This window comes from Trichosurus vulpecula, chromosome 8 (assembly GCF_011100635.1).
Source record: "Trichosurus vulpecula isolate mTriVul1 chromosome 8, mTriVul1.pri, whole genome shotgun sequence".
Classification (NCBI taxonomy): Eukaryota; Metazoa; Chordata; class Mammalia; order Diprotodontia; family Phalangeridae; genus Trichosurus; species Trichosurus vulpecula.
Genome location: NC_050580.1, coordinates 65,018,631 through 65,041,493, shown reverse-complemented (window position 1 = coordinate 65,041,493; position 22,863 = coordinate 65,018,631). Strand labels below are relative to the sequence as shown.

At 40.5% G+C, this 22,863-nt stretch overlaps 1 protein-coding gene across 1 annotated transcript in view; it reads left to right on the top strand.

Annotated features, from left to right (window-relative positions):
* Window positions 1–22,040, top strand: part of MAT1A (methionine adenosyltransferase 1A) — a 39,585-nt gene extending 17,545 nt beyond the window's left edge. Inside the window, exons 4-9 of the mRNA XM_036735224.1 lie at window positions 2,611–2,723; window positions 5,455–5,598; window positions 12,814–13,032; window positions 17,194–17,376; window positions 18,135–18,268; window positions 19,145–22,040. Of these exons, the coding sequence (XP_036591119.1) occupies window positions 2,611–2,723; window positions 5,455–5,598; window positions 12,814–13,032; window positions 17,194–17,376; window positions 18,135–18,268; window positions 19,145–19,247 (896 nt within the window). The 3' untranslated portion in view covers window positions 19,248–22,040. The remainder of the gene's footprint in view (window positions 1–2,610; window positions 2,724–5,454; window positions 5,599–12,813; window positions 13,033–17,193; window positions 17,377–18,134; window positions 18,269–19,144) is intronic.
* The last annotated feature ends 823 nt before the right edge of the window (window positions 22,041–22,863 follow it).

Below are 22,863 nucleotides of genomic sequence, written 5' to 3'. Positions count from 1 at the left end.
GTGACCCTGACCAAGTCCCTTAACTTCTGCCTGCCTCAGTTTCCTAAACTTTAAACTGGGGGTAACAATAGCACCTATATCCCAGGGGTGCTGGAGGATTAAATGAGATAATATTTATAAAGCGCTTAGCACAGTACCAGACACATATTAGGTACTTAATAAATGCTTGTTTCCATCCTGTGACACCTGGGCAGCTCTGTGACTGTGTGTGTGTGTGGTGGGGGGGGGGGGGTACACTGTTGCACACAGGTGCTAGAGTCTCTATTTGATCATCATCTGGCATCGAGGATATTTCAGGAAATCTCTGGCTGTTGCAGTCAGGCAGAAAGCCATATTCCACTGTTCTCCAATGTGTTCGTTGCTTTAGGCCAGAGTCTTTTTTGTCACAGTCCTTTCTTTTTATGCATTGCATCTCCTTTTGTTTCTGTCTCATGGACTCTATCTTTTTTTTTTTCAATTTTTTAAGTACAGTTGTTACCTTTTGTTAGTACAGCACCATAACTTTTAGAAATACTGCCGTCCCTCAGGAATCGAACCCTGTCTTGTGACTAAGGAAAACAGTTAAGCAAAAATGCCTGGCAGGGGATCATAGATCTAGAGTTGGAAGGGGCCCAGAGGCCGTCTAGCCTAACTTCACATCATAGTTGAGGAAACTGAGACCCAGAGAGGCAAGCGACTTGTCCAAGGAAACTCAGGGAGTAATTGTCAGAGGGGACATTTGAACCCATTTTTTTCTGACTCTAAAGCCAATTCTCTTTTTATAGTACTATGCTAATGGACAGCAGGGAGGTACAGTTCATCCTCATCTGTTCTCTGGGACCAGGGTACACAGGACCACTCTGAGCTCCTGCTTTGCTTTCAGCTCTCCTGTGAAGCAATTCATTATTGACTAGTGAATTCCTAGAGAATGGGCCAGGCTTCCTCTGCCAACCGTTTGCTCGTTCTGCAATGAAAGACTCTGTTCACATCTATAGTATTGTTAGGCCCTTTGGAATGTGTGTCCATCATGCTCTCTGTCTACATACAAAATTCATGGCTGGCATGGAATGTCTGAAAAAGTTCTGGCTGTCAAGTTTCACCTTGAGGAGCCCAGGAGGTATTCTCAGCCCAGCCACTTGGGGAGGGAGTATCTCTTGGCCTTAATCTTGATTTACTTGTGTTGTTGGCATCATCAGGCCACCTTGACTACTAGGCTTTTTATGGAATTGCTCATATTAGACCATTTCTCAGCCTAAAAAAGGTAACAATAGCTAAGGAGGAATAAGCCTCTGGCTCTGAAATAGCATTTGATTGTATAGAATTCTAACCATGAGAGATGGAACTGTTTTATGGGATGAAGTGAGATTCCTTGGGGAGGTTTGTGCCATTTTAGGATCAAATGACTAGTGGTGTTTTTATTGTCCCATGCTGAGATAATCTTCTCTTCTCCCCCGCCCGCCACCTCCCTTTACTTTATAACTAAAGAAGTTGAGATTGGGTGGTGGGATTGCCCCAACATTATACAGCTGGTCTGTGGCTGAGCTGGGACTGGAACCCAGGTCGCCTATCTCCCAACTCAGTGCTACTTCGGGAGGACCTGAATTCAACTCCAGCCTCAGACACTTAATAGCTATGTGACCCTGGGCAAAGTCTCTTAACCCTGTTTGCCTCAGTTCCTCATCTGTAAAATTAGCTGGAGAGGGAAATGGCAAACCACTCTCACATCTTTGCCAAGAAAACCCCAAATGGGGTCACAGAGAATCAGACATGACTAATTGACCAAACAACAGCAGCAGCTAGAATTAGGGCAGCTAGATGGCAAAGTGATTAGAGTAATGACCCTGGAGTCAGGAGGACCTGAGTTCAAATCTGCCCTCAGACACTTACTAGCTGTGTGACCCTGAGCAAGTGACTTGACCCTGAAGGCAGTAAAAAAGAAGCTTTTTTGGGCCCCTTTATCCAGTAAAACTGGACAGGTTACATTTTCTATTTTATGACTTTGACTCTTTCAAGCTCTTACCTTTCTTCCTTGGGTTTACAGGAAGGCAGATGGTAACCACCATTACCACCACCACCACCACCACCAACAGTGCTAGAGCCTGCTAGATGACCTCCAATTTATCTTGCATATATCTTGATTGTACATAGTTGTTCGCTTGTTGCAGCCTTACCAAATTGTGAACTCCTTGAGGGCAGGGCCTGTCTTTTGTCATTCCATGCATTCCCAGTGCTTAGCATCATGCTTGGCACAAAAGAGGTGCTTAATAAATGCTTATTGACTGACTAGCTGGTGTTTTCAGTATTGCAAAGCATTTTACAAATATTATCTAATTTTTATCTTCCCCATAAGCCTGGGAGGAAGGTGCTATTATTACTCCACAGGAATTACAAATTTCTTGTATGGGTTAGTTTTAGGTTGTATCTGACCTTATCTTAGATGAATGAGGAAGAGAGAAGGTATTTCCCTGGAGGTATAAATGAGAAAAATATAAATTTTTTTTAAAAAGCTAGAAACCCTAGCCTGGGTTAGGAATTGAACAAGGGCATCATGGGTTCTCCTGAGGAGCAGGCCTCTGTTCAGCTCACCTGTGAAATGTGTATTAGCTCATATTTGCTTCTCTTCCCCTGCAGGCTTTGACTTCAAGACCTGCAATGTGCTAGTAGCCCTGGAGCAACAATCTTCAGATATTGCCCAGTGCGTCCATTTAGACAGAAATGAAGAAGACATTGGTGCCGGAGACCAGGTGACTAAGCATTATTCACCTTAGCAAAGCCATAATTCAGTCCCAGTTAGTCAATTACTCTGTTCATTCCAGGGAGGAAATGGTCTTTGTTTTAAGAATATTGCAATTATTTGGATTTCTTATCTATTGATATCACATGGTGTTTGCTTTTTCTATGTTCTTTTTTCTATCCAGTTACAAACTGTGGGGCAAGGCCAGTATGTTACAGGATCACAACAACTTTTCCTGCTCCTTATCCCTCCATTCCCATCTCCTCAAATAAAGTTCTCTCATTGATTTCCAAGCTGCCTGAGGACTTAGGAAAAACCTTCAGGCTTTCTAAAAGAGGATATTATTCCTTCTATTTTCAGTTCTCAGTATCCTCCCTCAAAGAAGGATTGATTTACTGTGTGGTATTTGCAGTTGATTGGATGGCAATCAATGTGAATATGACCTGACGGACGGAAAACTCTGAGAGAGTAATTATAAGTAATACAAAATAAGCTAGACCAGAATCACCATCAAAGTCTTATGTTATGTATAAATCTGATGATCATACCTCAAACACAGGATTCAGGGATGTGCTGAAGCCAATGCCTACTGGTTCCTGAGAACCTATTGTTAAAATTTCAATACATTGGAAATTGGCAAATGCTACAAATAAGGGCTTGATTAATTTTCTTGTTGATTGGACTTAAGAAACTGCTGGAGAAAATGTTAACAATGCAGATTCAACTAAAAATGTGCCATATATACTTTTTTCACAGAGCTGATTGTTAAATATTTACCGGAATACCTCTTATTATAGAGCATGAGAAACTCATAAACTCATATGATATATGTGATCTCTATATAGGGAAGGCCATGTGTTATGATAGGATGCATGTTGGAGTCAATAGAGACCTAAATTTGAATCCTACCTTAAATATTTACTAACTGGATGATCGTGGGAAAGTCACTCAGCCTCTCTGAGACTTGGTTTCCTCCTCTGAAAAATGGGATGATAATAGCACATATCTTATAGGGCTGTTGTGAGGTTCAAGCGAGACAACACATATAAAATGCTTCCCAAACCTTAAATCACTACATAAGTGTAAACTTTTATTATTGTGAGAATTAGCATGGTATGATGGATAACAAGGTCAACTTGCAGGAAGCACTGGATTCATAGTCCTGCCTATGTAACCCTGGGCAAGTCACTTCATTTCTCAGAACTACAAAAAATTCTCTAAGAGTCTAAATTGAAGAGAAGGTACCAACCTGCATTGGCAGAGGGATTTCCCCATCTGGCCATTTATCCTTGGTAGAACAGCTGAACAATGAACAAATGGTTTAACTTAGAGGAGACATTGGAGTCTAGAAGTAAATCATTCTGAATCATAAATTAGATCAAATCCCAAACTCTTATGTATTTGACATAGTTTCTATGATAAATCTTCAGTCTTACCCTGAGGAAAACTAAACTGGGTAGGTTGTGGTAATTGATGCCTAAGATAGGTCTAAGAACACCATTTGCCTTATTTGTAGTTGTGGGAACCTGTGGGAGACTGAGGAGAAACAGTCAGGCTGGTAGAAGAAGAACCAGAAGAAAGCAATGCCAGGGAGATCCAGGAAGAAGACACTCTTTAAGGGACATGGTCAGCAGTACCAGACATTGCAGAGAACATGAGAAGGGTGAGAACTGAGAAAAGGAAACTAGATAGAACAAATAAATGATCTTTGGCAGTGTTGATAGAATGGTGGGATCAGAAACCAAATTACAAATGATTGAGAGATGACTGCAAGATGAGAAAGTGGAGGAGATGAGAATAAAAAGCTTTTCTTTCTTGGAGTTTGGCTGTGAAAAAGAGGAGAGAGAGATGTGTGAAGTTCTATTTTAAAAAATAGATAATGAAGAAAAAAAAAAACAGTCCATGCACATTCTTTTTTTTGAACTGAAATCCGGATGTTTGGTATATAATATATTTAGTTCTAAAATCATAAATGAGAAGAGATGGAGATATAATGTCACAGCAGAATACTATGTATAAAACTACTTCCCAACTGGCAATGCGTCTGACTTGGAAAGTTTAAACTGAAATGGAATGCAATTGACTAGCTTCCAAGTGTAGGGATGCTCAACAGGGCTCAGAACTAATCCATGTCTATTTACTGTGTTTCAAGTTGATCAATTTCTCATTCTACTCATGGATAATGGACACTAATGTCCAAAATAAAAAATCCTTTTGTGGTTTTATTAGAAAACAAAATAAGCATTTCTCAAGTCTAATGGAGTTTCAGAATCTGCAAAGGTCAGCTTTGTGAGTTAAATTACAAGTTCGAGGAGTTCAAATGTTGAGGTATGCATTTTTTTTGGCCTTCATCTACACCTATGTGTTTATAAATGACTCTAAATTTAAATTTGATTGGTTGGAGACCAAATGGATTACTGCTTTTGAAATGACAGACACCTTCTTTTAATAAGCATGATGTCTGTCAAAACAGCAATTATTTTCTTTTTCATACAGCTGTTAACCACACTTTACATTTAAATGAACTTAATGCCTACCTGAGATTATGCCCTTCTTTGTCACTTACCTTCAGAATGGGGACATTTCAGCAGGACTCGTTAAGGAACCCAAAAGGAGTTAGCAGCTGAAGCAAGGAGTCATAGAAATTTAAGAGCCAATTAACTCCAGGGTATAACAACCTATAGTTGGGACACCAAACTGTTTGTTTCTCCTCTCCCTTTCTTCTTTCCTTCTTCATGTAGGGTTTGATGTTTGGCTATGCCACAGATGAGACAGAAGAATGTATGCCTCTCACAATTATACTTGCTCATAAGCTCAATGCCCGGATGGCAGATCTGAGGCGCATGGGGGTTCTCCCCTGGCTAAGACCTGACTCTAAAACTCAGGTAAGTGTTTCTTTGATTCTGTTTAGAGGGCCACGGAACAAAAATCTCAACAACCTCAAATTCTTCTTAAATTTTGTCCCCTGGTGGGTCAAAAAAGTATACTCAGAGACATAAAGATTAATTTTTAATCTCTTTTTATTTTGAAATTAAGAATTATCCCAAAACATGAATATTGCAGTGTACAAAGAACAGAAGAGAGTCGAACATTTCAGTGTACAAAGAACAGAAGAGAGTTGGAAGTTAGATTGTGGGCAGTCATTTGTGTAGTCTTGAGATGGGGTGGTGGTGGTAAATGAGTTATCAGAGCCCTTGTGATACAGTTATAACAGGCCACCCTAGAAAGGATGAGAATGAGGAGAAACAGCAGTAGAATGGTGGGGCACTCTCCAGAGGACCTTCAACCATGGTCAGTTCCAGTCATATTACTACTACTACTACAACTACTACTACCACCACCACCATTACTACTACAACTACTACCACCACCACCACCATTACTACTACTACTACTACCACCACCACTACCACTACCACCACCACTACTACCACTACTACTACTACCACTACCACCATCACCACCATTACTACTACTACTACTACTACTACTACTACTACTACTACTACTAGAACTACTACTACTACTACTACCACCACCACCACCACCACCACCACCACCACCACTACTACTACTACTACTGCTGCTGCTGCTGCTACCGCTACTGCTAGCTAGCATTTACATAGAGTCTTTGAAGTGCTTTACATGTTATTTTACTTGATCCTCACAACGACCCTAAAAGGCAGATACTATTATTATGCCCATTTTATAGATGAGGCTGAGGGAGGTTAAGTGACGTACTTGGGGTCACAGAGTAAGTTTCTGAGAGAAGATTTGAACTCGGGTCTACCTGATGCAAAGTCTTGAGTTCTATGCACTATACCTCCTTGCTGCCAAACTAGGCAATCACTTGGAGGAGGGGGATGGAGCAGGGAGAGGTGCACCTCAAGTGAAGAGTATCCTCATTTTACAGATGAGTTGGGGGTCAGGTAGCATGGAGGGATGGGCAGAGGTCAGTCTGCCTCTATTTGGGTGTGGTGGCATTGGGCGACTCCCAGGATAAGCTTCAGGGAGTTGGGGCAGGAGAGGGTTGGGGATCCCTCATTGAAAGATCCTCATGGTAGGAAGTGGAAACGAACACAGGAGTGGCTTCCTGCTTTTATAGCGGCACAGGACACCTAGAAAGGAGATGAGAGGAGGCAGGGAAGTAGTTAGGAGTGTGGTAGTGGAAGGAATCCTAACAGTGCCTCATGGGCCAATATTGACAGAGGACTAAGAGTGTTTAGGATGACTCATTGGGGAATCATTATGGCTCCGTTGTCCTAAGATGTTGGTGCCAGAGACTTCTTAATCACTAATTCCAGTTTTGTTCTCTATCCTCACTCTCCTTGACTTTTCTGCAGCACATACTATTGACCACTTCTTTCTGAGAACTTTCTTTGGCCTCCATGACACTATTCTATCATTTTCTTATCTCTGACCGCTCTTTCTGTCTCATTCTTTAGTTTTCTTTCCTCCTTCAGAACTGTAGTTAATCTCTATAAAATTTTTGTTACTTATATTCAAAATTTTGGAGTCATCTCGGATATCATTTTCTTCTTTCTCCTGATAATCACCAAAAAATGGGCAATTTTCACTCTGAAATGACTCTCAAACTCATCCCTTTCTTTATGTTGCCATTGCCATTATTAAGACCTTAGCCTTTACCAACTGACTCAAATCAATATAATAGCTTCCTAACTAGTCTTCCTATAACCAATCTCACCTTCTGCTAGGCAGCTAGATGGTATAATGAGAAAGACCTGAGCTTGAATCCTGCCTCAGTCACTTACTAGCTGAGTGACCCTGGGCAAGTCACTTAAACCCTCTCTGTCTCATTTTCCTCATCTGTGAAATAAGGTGATTGGATGCAATGGTCTCTAAGATCACTTCTAGTTTTAAGTCTATGATCCTATGATTTCCTCAATCCATTCCACACATAGCTACCAGATTAGATTCCTTAAAGTATGACTTTCATAATTTCATATCTCTGCTCAAAATTATTAGTGATTCTCTCTTTCCCATTAAATAAGGTCCACATGATTTAGTAAGATGATCATGTTCTTAGACAATGGATCTTAGTCCACCCTCCAAATATGATATCTACTCTTCCACATGGTCCCTCCCCACTCTATTGTCTCTTGAACATGCTTTTTGTTCAAGACATTCTCCCTTCCTGAAACACCTTCCCTTCTCTTGTCTGTCTATTGCATTCTTACCCAGCCTTCAGAGTTTAAGTCCTCATTTCTTGGTGAAGCTGCCTCTGACCTCTTACCAGTCCAGGGTAATCTTCACCTCCTTTGACTTGCTACCCCTAACTCTATCATGAAAATGACTCTTATCCATGTGCTGCTTTCCAATTTAGGTATTTTTATATGCAATTAAAAAATTCACCAACTAGATTGAAAACTTTTTGAGGACAAGGATCATTTTAAATTTTGTTTTATCATCCATAGAACTTGGCCCAGGGTTTTGCATATTGTACCACTCAATCAACACTTTGGATTTCATTTTTATGCCCTAGCAGCAGGAGCTGAGCGACCTTGCTTCTGGGCAGAGTTTTGAAGGTGAACTTTTTAATTGATTGGTACAATGGACATCAGTGTACATGTTGCTTAAAAAACCCCAAACAGGATGCTGCCTCCTGGTTTCTTTAATCATATACACACAATCTGAACTAGAGATTGCATCAGCAATGCAGATTTTTTTTAAAGGCCATTCTCAAGATCCCTTCCTTTGGGAGAGCAACATGGGGGTAGAGATTGGGATAAGAAATTTAAAACATTTTTTATTGTACCAAGAAAAATCAACAAACATGTTGTCTGATCTTACCTGTATGTACAGATATTAAAATAGAATGGGAGTCACAGAAAAGGAAATCCTGGAATTGAACTGTAAGGAAATAAGATGACCCACCTGAGTTTTCCTTTTTCTTGGGTGATTGATGGAAAATGAAATATATGCTTTCAGTGCAGAAATGCACTAGGAGAGGATTACCCATTTTACTTGAGTAAGAAAGCAAATTACCTCCTTTGCTCCTGTGCTGAGAAATGGAATGTTCCTGATCTGGAAAGGAGATAGAGAGGGCAAACATTGATCCAAAGCCAAATTTCTTCTGGATTTGCACTTCCCTGAGGACATGAAGGATCCACATACACATTTTTTTTTGGCCAAATCGTGCAAGGCTTTCTTGCCTTCTCAGTCAATTGCAACACGACTGAATTACTGTTCAGCATTTGTGCCAACGTAGGCTGTTCCAAAGATTCCTGAAAGGGGATTTACGTTTGTCCCAGGCTTTTCTCCATCTAGAGATTAGACATTTGACAGTAGGAGCTTCTCTACCAGTATTCTAGGTGACTCTCTGAGCTCTCCTTCTTTGGTCCCACCCCCAAGGAGTTTCCATTTTCAATCAAGATTTTTTTTGGTAGTACAGGTCTGAAGTCAAGAAGACAAGGTTCAAATCCTACCTCTACCTACCATGATGCCTACTGTTTGTGTGACTTTGGGCAAATCTCTTAACTTCCCTGGGTCTCAGTTTCCTTATCTGTAAACTGTTTTGATGGCCTCTGTGATTCCTTCCAGCTCTAGACCTATGATCATATGATAAGTTCTTCTTTCTAAACAACATTGGGCCACTTATTATTAATGATCAGATGGCAGCAGGAATGACTGAGTGTTGTTTAGTTTTTTCAGTTGTGTCTGACTCTTTGTGACCCCATTTGGGATTTTTTTGGCAAAGATACTAAAGTGGTTTGCCATTTTCTTCTCCAGCTCATTTTACAGATGAGGAAACTGAGGCAAACAAGGTTAAGTGATTAGCCAAGGGTCATATAGCTGGTAAGTGTCAAAGGCTGAATTTGAACTCAGGAAGATGAGTCCTCCTGATTCCAAGAGCAATGCTCTTTCCATTGCCCACCTAGCTGCTCCATACCTAAGAGTATGTACTTTTTTTCACCTGGTCAGTATAACATTTGTATTATTCTTCATAATGACAGGTAGTAATTACCCTTGTCTCCCTCTTCTCTCCTATCCCTAATTGCTTCAAGGGTCTAGCATGAAGCTCCACCAAGCCCTGGGTTGTAGCACTGAAACTTGGCTACTTCTCTTATGTTCAAAGAGAAGCAGATTTTTGGGCAATACTCTGATTTTTCCAGACCATATTTCTTGTGGGATAAAGCTAGGAGCCATATTTTTTTTATCTGTCTACAAAATGACCACTAAATAAGGATTTGAGAAAATCCTGAGGCTGTAAAGGACATGCCAAAGTCCTCTTAGAATCAAAGATATAGATCTGGAAGGGATCTCAGGTAGCATTTTAGAGAAGGTTAATTGAGGCCCAGAGGAGTGAAGCCACTTGGCCAAGGTCACACAGCTAGTATAAGCATCAGAGACAGGATTTGAACCCAGGTCCTCTGACTTTAGAACAAGTCCTCTTTGCCATTGTATCAAGTCTACTCACACATGGTGAGTTTTAAGCATGATTCTGACTGAAGACTGAAACACAAACTTCTCAAACTCCTTTTCCTAGCCCTAGGCTTTGGAGACTGTACTCTTGTTACATAGCCATTCAGGAGATTGTGTAATCACATATTTAAATACCTTGGAGGTCCTGCCATCCAGACTCCTCATTTTATAGATGAGGAAACAAGCCCAGAGTGCTGAAGGGACTTGCCCAACATCACACAAGTAGCAAGTTGCCAGGCCAGGTTTCCAACCCAGGTCCTCTGCTTCCTAATCTAGCACTCTTTCAGTGTGTTCATACTTCTAAATAGGTCAATGTTGGGGGTAAAGTGGGGAAGCTCCCAACATCTGGGAAACATTTTAGTCATATTTTCTTTGTGAGTCGTGAAGTCTTCACTGAGCCATGAAGTCAACCACTTCCATCCTTGACCCAGATTTGGTACCACCTCCTCCAGGGAGCTCCCTTGGCCAGTCCAGCACTTCTGGATCTCCTTTCTATAACAACTGTTCTTGTCCTTACAATCAGTATGGCACTATTTGCCCTTTAGCTGTATCCTGTTGTTTCAAACGCATTCATCTGGCTTCTCCAGCTTTTCGAGGGCAGGGGTCATTTTATACTTTTGTCTCCTCTCCAGTATCTATTATGGAACTGAACCCATATTGAGTGCTTAGTACCTACCATTTGATTGGTTGATGTTTTTGATGCCCTGGGCAGACTTTGTGCTATAAAACCCTCTTCCAATAAGTTGCTTTCATGGATAGCCTCAAAATAAAATGGGCGGCATTGAGGTTAACTATTGAATGTCTCCAATTAAAGTGTAGACATCAGCAATAGGTCAGAGAGACCTCCTTTTTGGTAATGGAGGCCCTTGAAATCATATTATGTTAGAGTAAAAGCTGACCCCGATCATAAACACGACAATACGCTTAGATGATTAAAGGATGAGGTAGAGCATTCTCCCTGAATCCAAGCTACTGCCTGATCCCTGAGGGAGGATATGTTTTTTAATATATACATACAGCTGATGAAAGTCTGTTCCTAGAAGCTGCCAGCGTGGAATATGTATGTTATATTATCAGAGGTTTCTTCTCGTCCCCAACACCATCTACTAGGAAGCCCCCTTCCTCAAGATCCTTACCCTTCTGTAACCAAGATGCTCAGATGATGGAGATTTAGAATCCATTTTTCCTGTGCCTTTGCCCCTTCCCCATGATTGACCTAGTTCTCCACTAATTCCGTACCTGACACATAGTGATGCCCACTCCTTGGGCAGTATAGACACAGATTCATGACCCAGGGTGCCTGGTAAATCCAGAATATTTGGACTTGAGTATTAGAGAACAGCTAAGCATTCTGTTGAAGACATTCTCGGTTAAGATAGCTGAATATAGGTATGGCAGAGGTAGCCTCAGTACTTCATAGGAAGGGTACATGGGGTTCTTCAGGTATTAGAGAGTTAGGACTACTATTTAATCTATTAAATGCAAACTTCCATCTTATTTGAGACTCAATTGGAAAAAGCCTCAGACTGAAAAGAATGCCACTGTAGAACTAACAGAATGGGAGGAAAAAACCCACCTAGTTTAATAATAATAACAGAGTCAGCCAGGTGAATAGGGCATATAGAGTGCTGGGCCTCGAGTAGAGAACTTATTTTCCTGAGTTCAAATCTGACCTCAGACACTAAGTAGGTGTATGACCCCAAGCAAATCACTTAACCTTCTTTTCGTCAGTTTCCTTATCTGAAGGAAAGGGTAAACCATTCCAGTATGTTTGCCAAGAAAATCCCAAACGAGGTCATGAAGAGTCGAACACCAGTTGACTGAAATGACTGAACAAAAAGAGATTAATAATAATTCAAGACATTTATGTGAATCACTTGCCATTTATGGCTAATTACATCTAACTTTACAGAAATTATTTGTCATTAAATATTTATCAAATGCATTTGTCTGTTGTTTTATTGTACCGTTAAACTTTGTTCTTATATGTGTTATGCATTATATGAAGAGTCTCACAGAGCCTTGCATTTAGTGAGTGCTAGCTAAATGTTTGTTGAATTTATTGATTATTTTGTTGATTTATTGATAAATTGAATTTATTCATGGTAGTCATTTCTTTCAGTGATACAGATTAGAACTAGTAGGCTCTTGTGACTTGCTGTGGAAGAGAAACATCTGTCGCTTTGGGTCACCCTTCTGCTTCCTAGCTGTGTGACCCTGGAAAAGTCACTTTTTTCATCTGTAAAATGAAGATAATAATAGCTCCTTCTCCAAGGGTCATTGTGTGGATAAAATACTAACATTTGAAAAGTGCTTTATAAATTTTAAAGTGTTATATAAATGCAAACTATTTTATTATTATTGGTAGTGGTGATATTATTTTAAATTTGGCCGGGCCGACTCTTGGATGACAGAAACATGGTATGATCTTCCTTTTTTTTCCAATTTGTTAGGACCTGACAGACCCTATCCTTTACTTGTACAGCCTTTGAGAACTCCAGGTTACCTTTCTGCTGTAATGAGACATGAGAGAAGAGGATCTTGTGTACTTAACCTTTATAATCTATCACCCATACAGAACCAACATATAGACTGGTCCTCTGCTTACAAAATGCAAGGAACATGGATGATAATCACCTTGGTCTTTCTCCATGCAGGTCACTGTCCAGTACACCCAGGACAATGGGGCTGTCATTCCAGTGCGTATTCACACTATTGTGATCTCAGTGCAGCACAATGAGGACATCACACTGGAGGATATGCGCCGGGCTTTAAAGGACCAAGTGATCCGAGCTGTGGTGCCTTCAAAATATCTGGATGAGAAGACAATTTACCACCTACAGCCCAGTGGGCGTTTTGTCATTGGTGGGCCACAGGTACCTTATTTATCTTTACATCCCAGCATCCAAATCAGACAGCAATTACCTTATTGATTCTATTCCATACCATAGTTTGAACATTTGTTCTGTCTATCTATCTATCACTAAAAGAGGTGATCTTTAAGTGCTTTGTAAACCTTAAGTCTAGTATGTATGTATGTATGTATGTATGTATGTATGATATCTCTTTCTCTCTATCCTTAAAAGAGGTGATCTTTAAGTGCTTAGTAAACCTTAAGTCTATTATCTATCTATCTATCATTAAAAGAGGTGATTTTTAAGTGCTTAGTAAACCTTAAGTCTATTATCTATCCAGCTATCATTAAAAGAGGTGATCTTTAAGTGCTTAGTAAACCTTAAATCTATTATTATTATAATGATCTATTTTGAAATGAATGAAAATCTATTTACTCTCTCTCTTGCATTCACCCTTTGTTGGAAAAAAAGAGAGAAACAACCCTTTTCTTTTTGAAACAAATATGCATAGTCAGGAAAAATTCCTGCATTGGCCATATTAAAAAGTCCCAATCTGTACCTTGTCAGCCATTTCTCTGTTGGGAGTGGGTAGAGTGCTTCCTCTTGGTTGGCATCTTTTAGGTCCTTGCCCACATGTATGTCCAGGGAGGCACAGGAGTTGATCTGAGGCACAGTGGGGTTTGGCCCTACCTAAAGTTGGTAATTTATCTTTATGTCTACTGTCTGGAATCTCAGGAACAAGTCTAATACTTCTTCCATGTAACAAGCCTTCAAATCCTTGAAGGCAGTTATCATATCTTCTCAACCTCCCCAGTTCTTTCAATGCCCTGTCTCCATCGTTTATGGATATATGATTAAGCCATTTCATCCCTCTAAGTTTTAGTTTCCCATCTGCCAAAAAAGAGATATTCTACTTTAATTCTAATGGGGAAAATGCTTTGTTAAATATTAAGGGGCTATATGAGCTTAATAATAATAATAATTGGTTTGCAAAGTGCTTTACAAATATTATCTCATTTGATCCTTACAACAACACTGGGAGGTAGATATTATCATTATTCCCACTTTATAGAGGAGGAGACCGAGGTACAGAGAGGGTGAGTCTTATCCAGGCTCACTAAGCTAATGAGTGTCTGAGGCTAGATTAGAACTCGGGTCTTCCTGACTCCAGGACCAATGCTCTATCAACTGTACCCCCTTAGCTGCCTCTTGAACTATTATAATATGACAGTAATGTAGAGTGAGTGAGCAGTATTAAGAGATGCAGAGGCAGGTGTCCCCAGAACACAGGTAGATTGTGGAGGCTTTGCAGGCAGACATGGAAAGGAGTTACCCAGGATGAGAAATGTCATCTTTGTTTTCTTTCATGTCTGTCCTTCTTTGCTGGCAAAATATTCGGTATATATATATGTATATGTATAATATATAAAAATATATTTATAACCACCATGCATTTCTACTTTGAGGTGACTTAGTTTTTCAGAGACTATGGTATTCCGTGACTCAAAATCATAGTTCTATCCAATCCAATCCAATAAACATTTGTTAAGTGCCTACTATGTACTAGACACTGCTAAGGACTGAGGATACAATGAATACAAAGATGGTCCCTGCCTTCAAAGAGTTTATAATCTGAAGGGGGAGACAACATAGCAAGGGTGTCAGGAAAGGGGGGACGTGTCAATCACAGCAGGAGGCATCTCATTCCTTTGACCTGAAACCAGGAGGAGCAGCAGATGCAATGTGGAGCGAGCTGGGAGTCCAGTTTCTAGCCTCTATAAAGGAAGGCATTGGGAGGAGTTACTGGAGGGGAGAGGAGGCTGTGGGAGGGAGTGTCCATCAAGGCTGGAGTTAGCAGGCAAGGTGGTAAGTTTAGAATTGATGAGCTTGTCCTGGGATGGGGCATCTTGCTCTTCAGAGTTGAAACGCAGTGGACCAGCAAAGGTGGAGCCAGGTTCTACTGTGAGGGTGTCAGTTTGGACCTTTGTTTTAGGGTGGAATGCTGCCTGGCTTTCCAAATGTAAATCAGCTGTCTTCCTCCTATTCCATTCTAGGCATGGTCCATTGGCCAAATTTTCTGTCCTATATATAGTCATCACCGGATGAGCTCCATGGCCTGTCTATACCACAGCTGCTTATCATGTGAGGCTTATTGTGATAGTGGACTGCCCTTTTCCTGTTCTCTGATGATTTTGTATTTTACACCCCCCACAAGGTTATAATACATCAGTGCCATTTCCCTTCTCAGGGGATATAGTACTGGGACTAGAGTTGGAAAGACTTGATTTAAATTCCTGCCTTAGATACTTACTAGTTGTGTGACCTTGGGCAAGTCACTTATCCTTTGTTTACCTCAGTTTCCTTAACTGTAAAATGGGGATAATAACAATACCTACCTCATAGGTTATTGTGAGATAACATTTGTAAAGGGCTTAATACAGTGCCTGATGCATAGTAGGTGCTATATATATGTATATATGTATACATATGTGTATATATATGTGTGTGTACATATATATACACATATATGTGTATGTGTATATATGTATATATATGTATATATATGTATATGTGTGTGTGTGTGTGTATATATATATATATATATATATATATATATATATATATATATATATATATATAATTGCTTTTCCCCTTCCTTCTTCCTCTCCTCTGTCCTCTTCCCTCTCCTCCCCAGCACTTAGATTATGTAGCTCCTTTGTTTATGTCAGCTTGTTCTCAAACTTTGGGGTGGGGGAAAGGGTCTTCCTTATCCTCCTCAGAATTTTCTGAGGTGAAGATTTCTTAGCCATAGGAACATAAGGTTGTACATTTCGATCAGGAAGGGGGCTCAGAGGCCATCTAGCCCAACCCTTTCATTTTGCAAGTCAGGAAACTGAGAGCCAAGGAAGTTAAATTATTTACTCAAGGTCACAAAGTAGTTAATGTCAGAGGTGAAATTTGAACCCAGGTCTTCAGCCTCCAAAGCCATTCTTTCCACTATATACATTAACACCAATGATGATGATAACAGCAATAATAATTATTAATGGCTAACATTGAAATAGCACTTCAGGTTTGCAGATATGTGCAGTGATAAGCAAACATATTCAAGTGTGCATATTTTGCACGTATGCTTTATGTATGCTATCTCATTTAATCATTACAACAACACTCTAAGTTAGGTGCTTTAGTATTCCCTTTTTACCCATGAGGAAACTGAGTCCATAGAGAAGTTAGGTGATGTTCCTGGGGGTCACACAGTTAATAAGTACTTGAGGAAGGAATTGAAACCTGGTCTTCCTGACTCCAGGTCCAGCACTCTCTCCACTGCCCTGTATAGCTGCCTCATCGTCACTATAATTATTACTTTTGCTCCATCCTCTCCCAGGTAGAGGATCCTATATCTCATTTCTCGTTGTCCCTACTAAGGGGTTAACTGGAAGCTAGGATATTAACTGAGTCAGTTTTAAGCAGAAGTACTGGCTTATCCTCCATGTTATTTGCAAAAGTCTTAAAGATCCAAAGAAAAGAATAAAGATTTAAGGGTAAACAGCAATTAATGGCACTGGTGTCCCGGAGCAGATGACCTTGCCTGGTGCCACTTTGATTCATATCATATCAATTATGTCCTGTTCTGCATGCTTTCACGGCTGGTGTTGGCCCTGCTTGGGAAGCCTGATTAGAAGCCTGTGCAGTAAGAGAGGACCTCTGGAGAGTTGTTCTAAACTCCACTGACCCAATATCACCATCTAGTGGAAAATTCTCAACACTAAAAGTTTCTTTGTTGGGCTGGTTTTCTCTTTGAGAATTATTTCATTAGCCATCATCTGATCTCCTCCTGCCCCACCCGCTCCACCCCTCCCAACCCTTTACTTTACAAATGAGGAAACTGAGGTCCAAAGGGGAAATGTGACTTGACTAAAGTCAACAGAGGCAGTTGCTCCCCTGAGTTCTGACCTACTGGTGGTGGCCACATTTAGGAGAATGGAACTGTGCCCAAAATATTCCTCTGAGCTCCTTGAGGACAGGGACTGTCTTTTGCCTCTTTTGCATGCCTGGGGCCTAGCACTGTGCCTGGCACCTAGTACATACGTAATAGATATTGATTGATTCTGGCTGCTATTGTTGGTTGTTTCTTGATCTGAAACTGCTCATATGACCCTTATTCTTGCCTTCTTGCAGGGGGATGCAGGAGTCACTGGCCGGAAGATCATTGTGGACACTTATGGAGGCTGGGGGGCTCACGGGGGAGGAGCCTTCTCCGGGAAGGACTATACCAAGGTGGACCGCTCTGCAGCCTACGCAGCCCGTTGGGTGGCAAAGTCCCTAGTGAAAGCCAAACTGTGTCGGAGAGTTCTGGTGCAAGTATGTTGGCACTTTTCTCCTTCCTCTCCACCTCTCCCATGCCTTTTCTATTTCAGGGGCCAGTTCCTGATTAAAAGCTGTGATCTCTGGGATGCTAAAGGCTAAGGTTATTTTCAATCAGTCAATCCTTCATCTGCAGAGCTCCATCTTGCCCCATTCTATCCTTTCTCCTTATATATTACTCTTACGATGAAGGGAGAAGACTAAAAAAAAAAAACCCTTATTTAAGCATTAAGGATATCAAATCCAGCAGTATTTGTGGCAGAGTGGTTAGCCTTAAGGTGGTGGAGGAGATGATTTAGGAAAATTGCTTTTATAAAGACCTGGATTATGATGAGGAATGGGCAGAGGTAAAACTAGGGTGGGACAATGGATGATTTGTCCCAGGGTGTCAAAATTTAGAGTTTCTCATAGAACTTACATTCCATCAGAAAAATAACAACTGAAACTAGCACCTATTTAGTATCATTAGTGAGAATAGGAAGCTAAATGATAGCCCACTTCCTTACCGTCATCTGCCTTGCAGCAGCTTATTTCTGCCCATACGGGCAGTGGCTTAGAATCTATCTCTCTATGGTCTGAGGTATATCCTTGAGACATCTCTTCTACCTGAACCTCAATTGAATTTGTTATTTTTTAACTGATTTAAGGGCATCTTTCATGTTGCTTACCTTAGCTTCCATAACTGCTAACTGTGGCTTTGGGGATGATAGACACTCCCAGCTGATCTGTCTCTTGTGCCCCATCTCCTTATGAAGGTTTCTTATGCAATTGGTGTGGCTGAGCCTCTCTCAATTTCCCTGTTCACCTATGGGACCTCCCAAAGGACAGAGAGAGAGCTGTTAGATGTGGTGAATAAGAATTTTGATCTTCGTCCTGGAGTCATTGTCAGGTAATGGCTTAATAGTTTCAAAGTTCTCATGAGTGGGCAAATGCATATACACACACGCGTACACGTACACACATGCAGACACATACACACTTTTAAAGAAGTAATAATCATTTCCCCTTTTCTACTCTACCTTTATTGCCCCCCTCCACTTCTCATTTGCTAAAGAGGAAACAAGAGAGATGATTTTCTTCCTTCTGGAATTAGGATTTTTGGAGGAAAAAGGAAAATGGAAAGGTTCACTCATAAGAATGAGCTGAATCATGAAGGAATCTAAGGACCCTGACAGAGCTGAACAAGGAGTGCATTCTGGGTAGGAGGGAATATCTAGGGCCAGGCAGGTCCCTGTGTCCTCACATAGGAAACGTCAAGAAGACCCAAAGTGTGTGCGAATAGGATTAATGTGCATGCAGTAAGTCTAGCAAAGTAGGCTGGATTCAGGTAGTAAAACACTTTTGCAAGCTGAGGAAGTCTGTGGTTCTTCCTAGAGGTAATAGGGAATCATAGAAAATTCTTGAGCAGGGGGGTGCTATAAAATATGGCAGAGCATGGCATAGGGAATAATAGTATCAACACATTATTCATTGTAGTAGCATACCTAAGTCCTCTAACAAAGAGTTTTCATGACACCCCAAACCTCCAACTTTATATCATAATAGCAATAATGTATTTTATGTTGTTTTAGAGTTTGTTTTACATATGTTAACTTATTCGATCCCCACAACAACCCTGTGAGGCAGGTGCTCTTACTCTCCCCGAACGATACACAGAATGAGAGTGTTCCCTACTCTTGGTTCTCTTGTATTTACAATACATGTGATTCGTAGAATGCAATTCTAGAGTAACAGAACATTTTCTTTCCTTTTGCTGAATTCTTAGGGAACTTGATTTGAAGAAGCCAATTTATCAGAAGACAGCATGCTATGGCCATTTTGGAAGAAACGAATTTCCCTGGGAAGTTCCCAAGGAACTCGTATTTTGATGTTGGCAGGAACCAGTCTCTTGAGGAACACACAATAGGATTCCACATTGCAAGATGGCCCCGGCTTTCACTCCCTTTGACCACTCTATATGCAGATCAGAGAGCTACACGATACTGACAGACTACTTACTTTCTCTATAGGAACTGGTTCTGTTCTTCACCATTGTCCTGAGTTAGTGGCAAAGCCACACCTATTTTTCGCATGTTGCCATCAGCAGAAAGCCTGGTAGAATTCATATTTCTAGTTTTGCTGGGTCAGACCTATTTATAAAGATGATAATGATTTTCCCTCAACTCTTGATTCTGACCCAGGACAATATGATTGATTACAAGGGAAAGAGTGTGTAGATACGTCAATTGCAGCCAATGGCCTTTATCACGCAGGGGCCAGGGGCCAGGGGTGGTAAGTGGGGTTTGGAATCAGGGAGTTCTAGGGTCCAGATTTATTTTTCTTCCAATGGCATCCTGGGTTCTTTGTAGATTGGTCTCCCTTTCTTGCCATGTGCTGAACACAAGGATTTCACAAATGGGTCAATGTCCCAAATCTTTGGCCTTATATTTGAGAGATAATCTCTATACCTGGGGTTCCTACCTGGGTCCCCCAAGATAATTCATGAATAGATTTCTGGAGGGGCTGTGAATTTAGCTGGGGAAAACCTCACATCTTTATTTTCACAAATCTCTAACTGAAATATATACAATTTCCTATAACAATTTAAAGACATGAGACGGGGTCCCTAATCTTTATTCACCAGACATTGCCCAAGGCACAGTTAAGAACATCTGAACAACTTGGATTTGGAGTCAGAAGTCCTGGATTTGGAGTCAAATTCTGACTTTGCCATTTAGTATCTCTGTGACCTCAGGCAAAGCACTTAACTCCTCTGGGCCTCAGCTCCTTCAACTTCCAGTTCTAATTCTATGATCATATGAGCCTAGGTGCCATACCCAATCTAGTTCAGAGTCATGCTTCTGAGGTCTCTGGCCCCTTCCCGTTCAGCCCTCTCTTGGTGTTCTGGGCCAGCTTTCTGTTAAGAAGCAAGCCTCAACGAAAAGTCAAGTTTGAATGGCACCCTAGCCCAGTGCCTTGCACATAGTAGGAGCTCAACAATATTTATCAAATTGACTGGGAAGTATGTCCACATCTGTCTGGAGAGAGGATTGGTGCTTCCATGGCCAACTGATAATCAATGATCCTGATGATTCAACGTATAAAAGGAGACAAGGCCAGGAAAAGAAAGTAAAGAAGTATTTATTTCTGTCTCAGCAATATTCCACACAAATCGTATAATGTGTTATCTAGCAAGGATATACCAGAGGTTGCTCTTGGAGGGAGAGTGGAAAATAAGAACCAGAGAAAAGCTAGAAAAACTAAAGCATAGACTGAAAAACTAGGAGGAAACCTTGCTAATCAAGATATCCATCGGATCAGGAGCCTGTGTCATTTAAGGGCCAGCTCTGGCTCAGTTTCCATATAGCTGCTGCTGTTACGAATGTGAATCCTGAAAATTCATTTTGAATAGACATGTTCCCTGAAGAGGAAATAGCAATGAAGCAAGTTCTTGACTAGAAAAATCACATCTATAAGGCACATAGATGTTTTTCATGTGAAGGACTGCCAAGCGCCAAACTGTGATTGTACTTTCATCTTCTCATCTGGTACTTTCTAAAGGCACATTGGAGAGATGATAGTTTTTAATTAAATGCATCTATAGCTAACTATGAAACCATTGCTAATAGGCAGGCCCACTGTAAAGGTCAAGCTGATTTTTGAATGTATAACGCTAAGCTATATAAAGTAGCAGATGTAATATACCTCAGCCTCTATTCCCCCCCTTTTCTAGCTGAAATGAAGGTGAAAAATAACTCAGACACTAAAGAAAGTGCTGATTTGAACCAAGGATGCTGTGATGAATCAGAACAGTCTATCAAGTTTCGTTCCCTGATACCCCATTGCCCTCACAGCTCACCTGCTCTTCATCAATTACTTATCTGCCTAGGAAACTAAAAACTTCCAGCATCCTTTGGTCATCGATAACCGGTAATGTTCTATCTTTTAAATTTCCCCTCACATCTGCTTAATCACTGATGCACTTTTAAAAAAAATTGGCCCCAGAGAAATAGCCAGGATAAGACTTTCCTTCAGACCCATAATTTCTAAGTATTTGCCAAGAATAACAGTGTTAGGCAGAGACCGTAAGACAAGCCAACCTATCTGCTCTGATCATTGCCGGCAGGAAATGTAGTTTTTCTTCACCTTAATGAAAGGCTGCTGAGAGATGAAATTCTAAGGGCAAAGATGCCCATTGGCTAGTGGAAGAGCATCTCTGTACTTGTCCTATGACACCAGCTAAATTTATTGCTAATATTTTTTTCATGTTCATGGCAAGATATTGCTTGAGCACAGAAGGAAAATTTATCTATAACCCCCTCGAGCCAAAATGGGATGCAGAAATACTAGATATTAGCTTAATAATATTTTACCAAAAAATCCCTGTGCTTCTAACAGGGTCTTACATTTAGAGCCAGATTTGGCCTTGGCCATGCTCTACTGGTTAAGTGCCAAAGGAGTAAATGACCTGATTTTTATTGACTCTTTCTTTCCAAAAATATAAAGAGCAAGTTGGTTTCTGAGCTTATTTGCAATTCATTGATTTTTCTACTTTCTTGTCCTCACCCCTCCCCATCAAATATTTTTTTTGAAGAAAGGTATTTGTATGAAACTAACCTCTTTCTTTCTTAATATTCAGCTCCTGCTAGTTCTGTACATAATAAATAAAATTTCAAACAATATGAGTCTTAGGCTTATTCTTTGACATTCTTCAAAGTCTTCCAAAATAGGAGATGGGGAAAAGCAGAATAATAAGCAAGATTGTACTTTGAAATGGAAACAAAGGGGTCAACTTCTGCATAACCACAATTTTCTCTGTACTCTATCATGTCGGTTTTCCTGTTTTCCCCTCAGATATTTCCCCAAGTTTCACAGGTCTTAATGGTTAACTATGTAGAACTGGATAAAGGCACTAAACCAAATTTAGTGCCAAATATATAAGCACAATCCACCATCATATCACTGTGTACACACTGGTTCACAACTGCTCACTGCTTAAAGGAATTGGAGGTTGGAGAAGATGTGCAAAAGACATTTTGTAACAGGTCAAGTGAAGGAGAATAAGTGAACTTGTTGAGCTGCTAATTCTTCCTTACTTTCTGCTCAGTTTTAACCTTAATGTAAAAATAGAAAAAAATACAAGTAAATATGAATGACTTCTTACAAGTTTTCTAGTATGAACAAGCATATACTGACCTTTGTATACCTTACCCAAAAAGAAGATTTGTATATTTGTGTATAATATATATGCATATATGTACATGTATATACACACATACATACACATACATAGAGTGTATGAGTGTTCAAGGAGGACAAGGACCTAGCATGAGGGCTTGCTGAGTCCTTTTTAGACCTGTTAATCCATGTTTGGTATCCACCTGTCCCCCAAACTCACTCATTTGTGGTTCTAAGAAACTGTAGTATGGCCACACTGTAGTATAGCCATCAGCAGATGGGCTAAACTAGGTTCAGGGTAATTGATAGGCCTCAAAACTGCCAGTG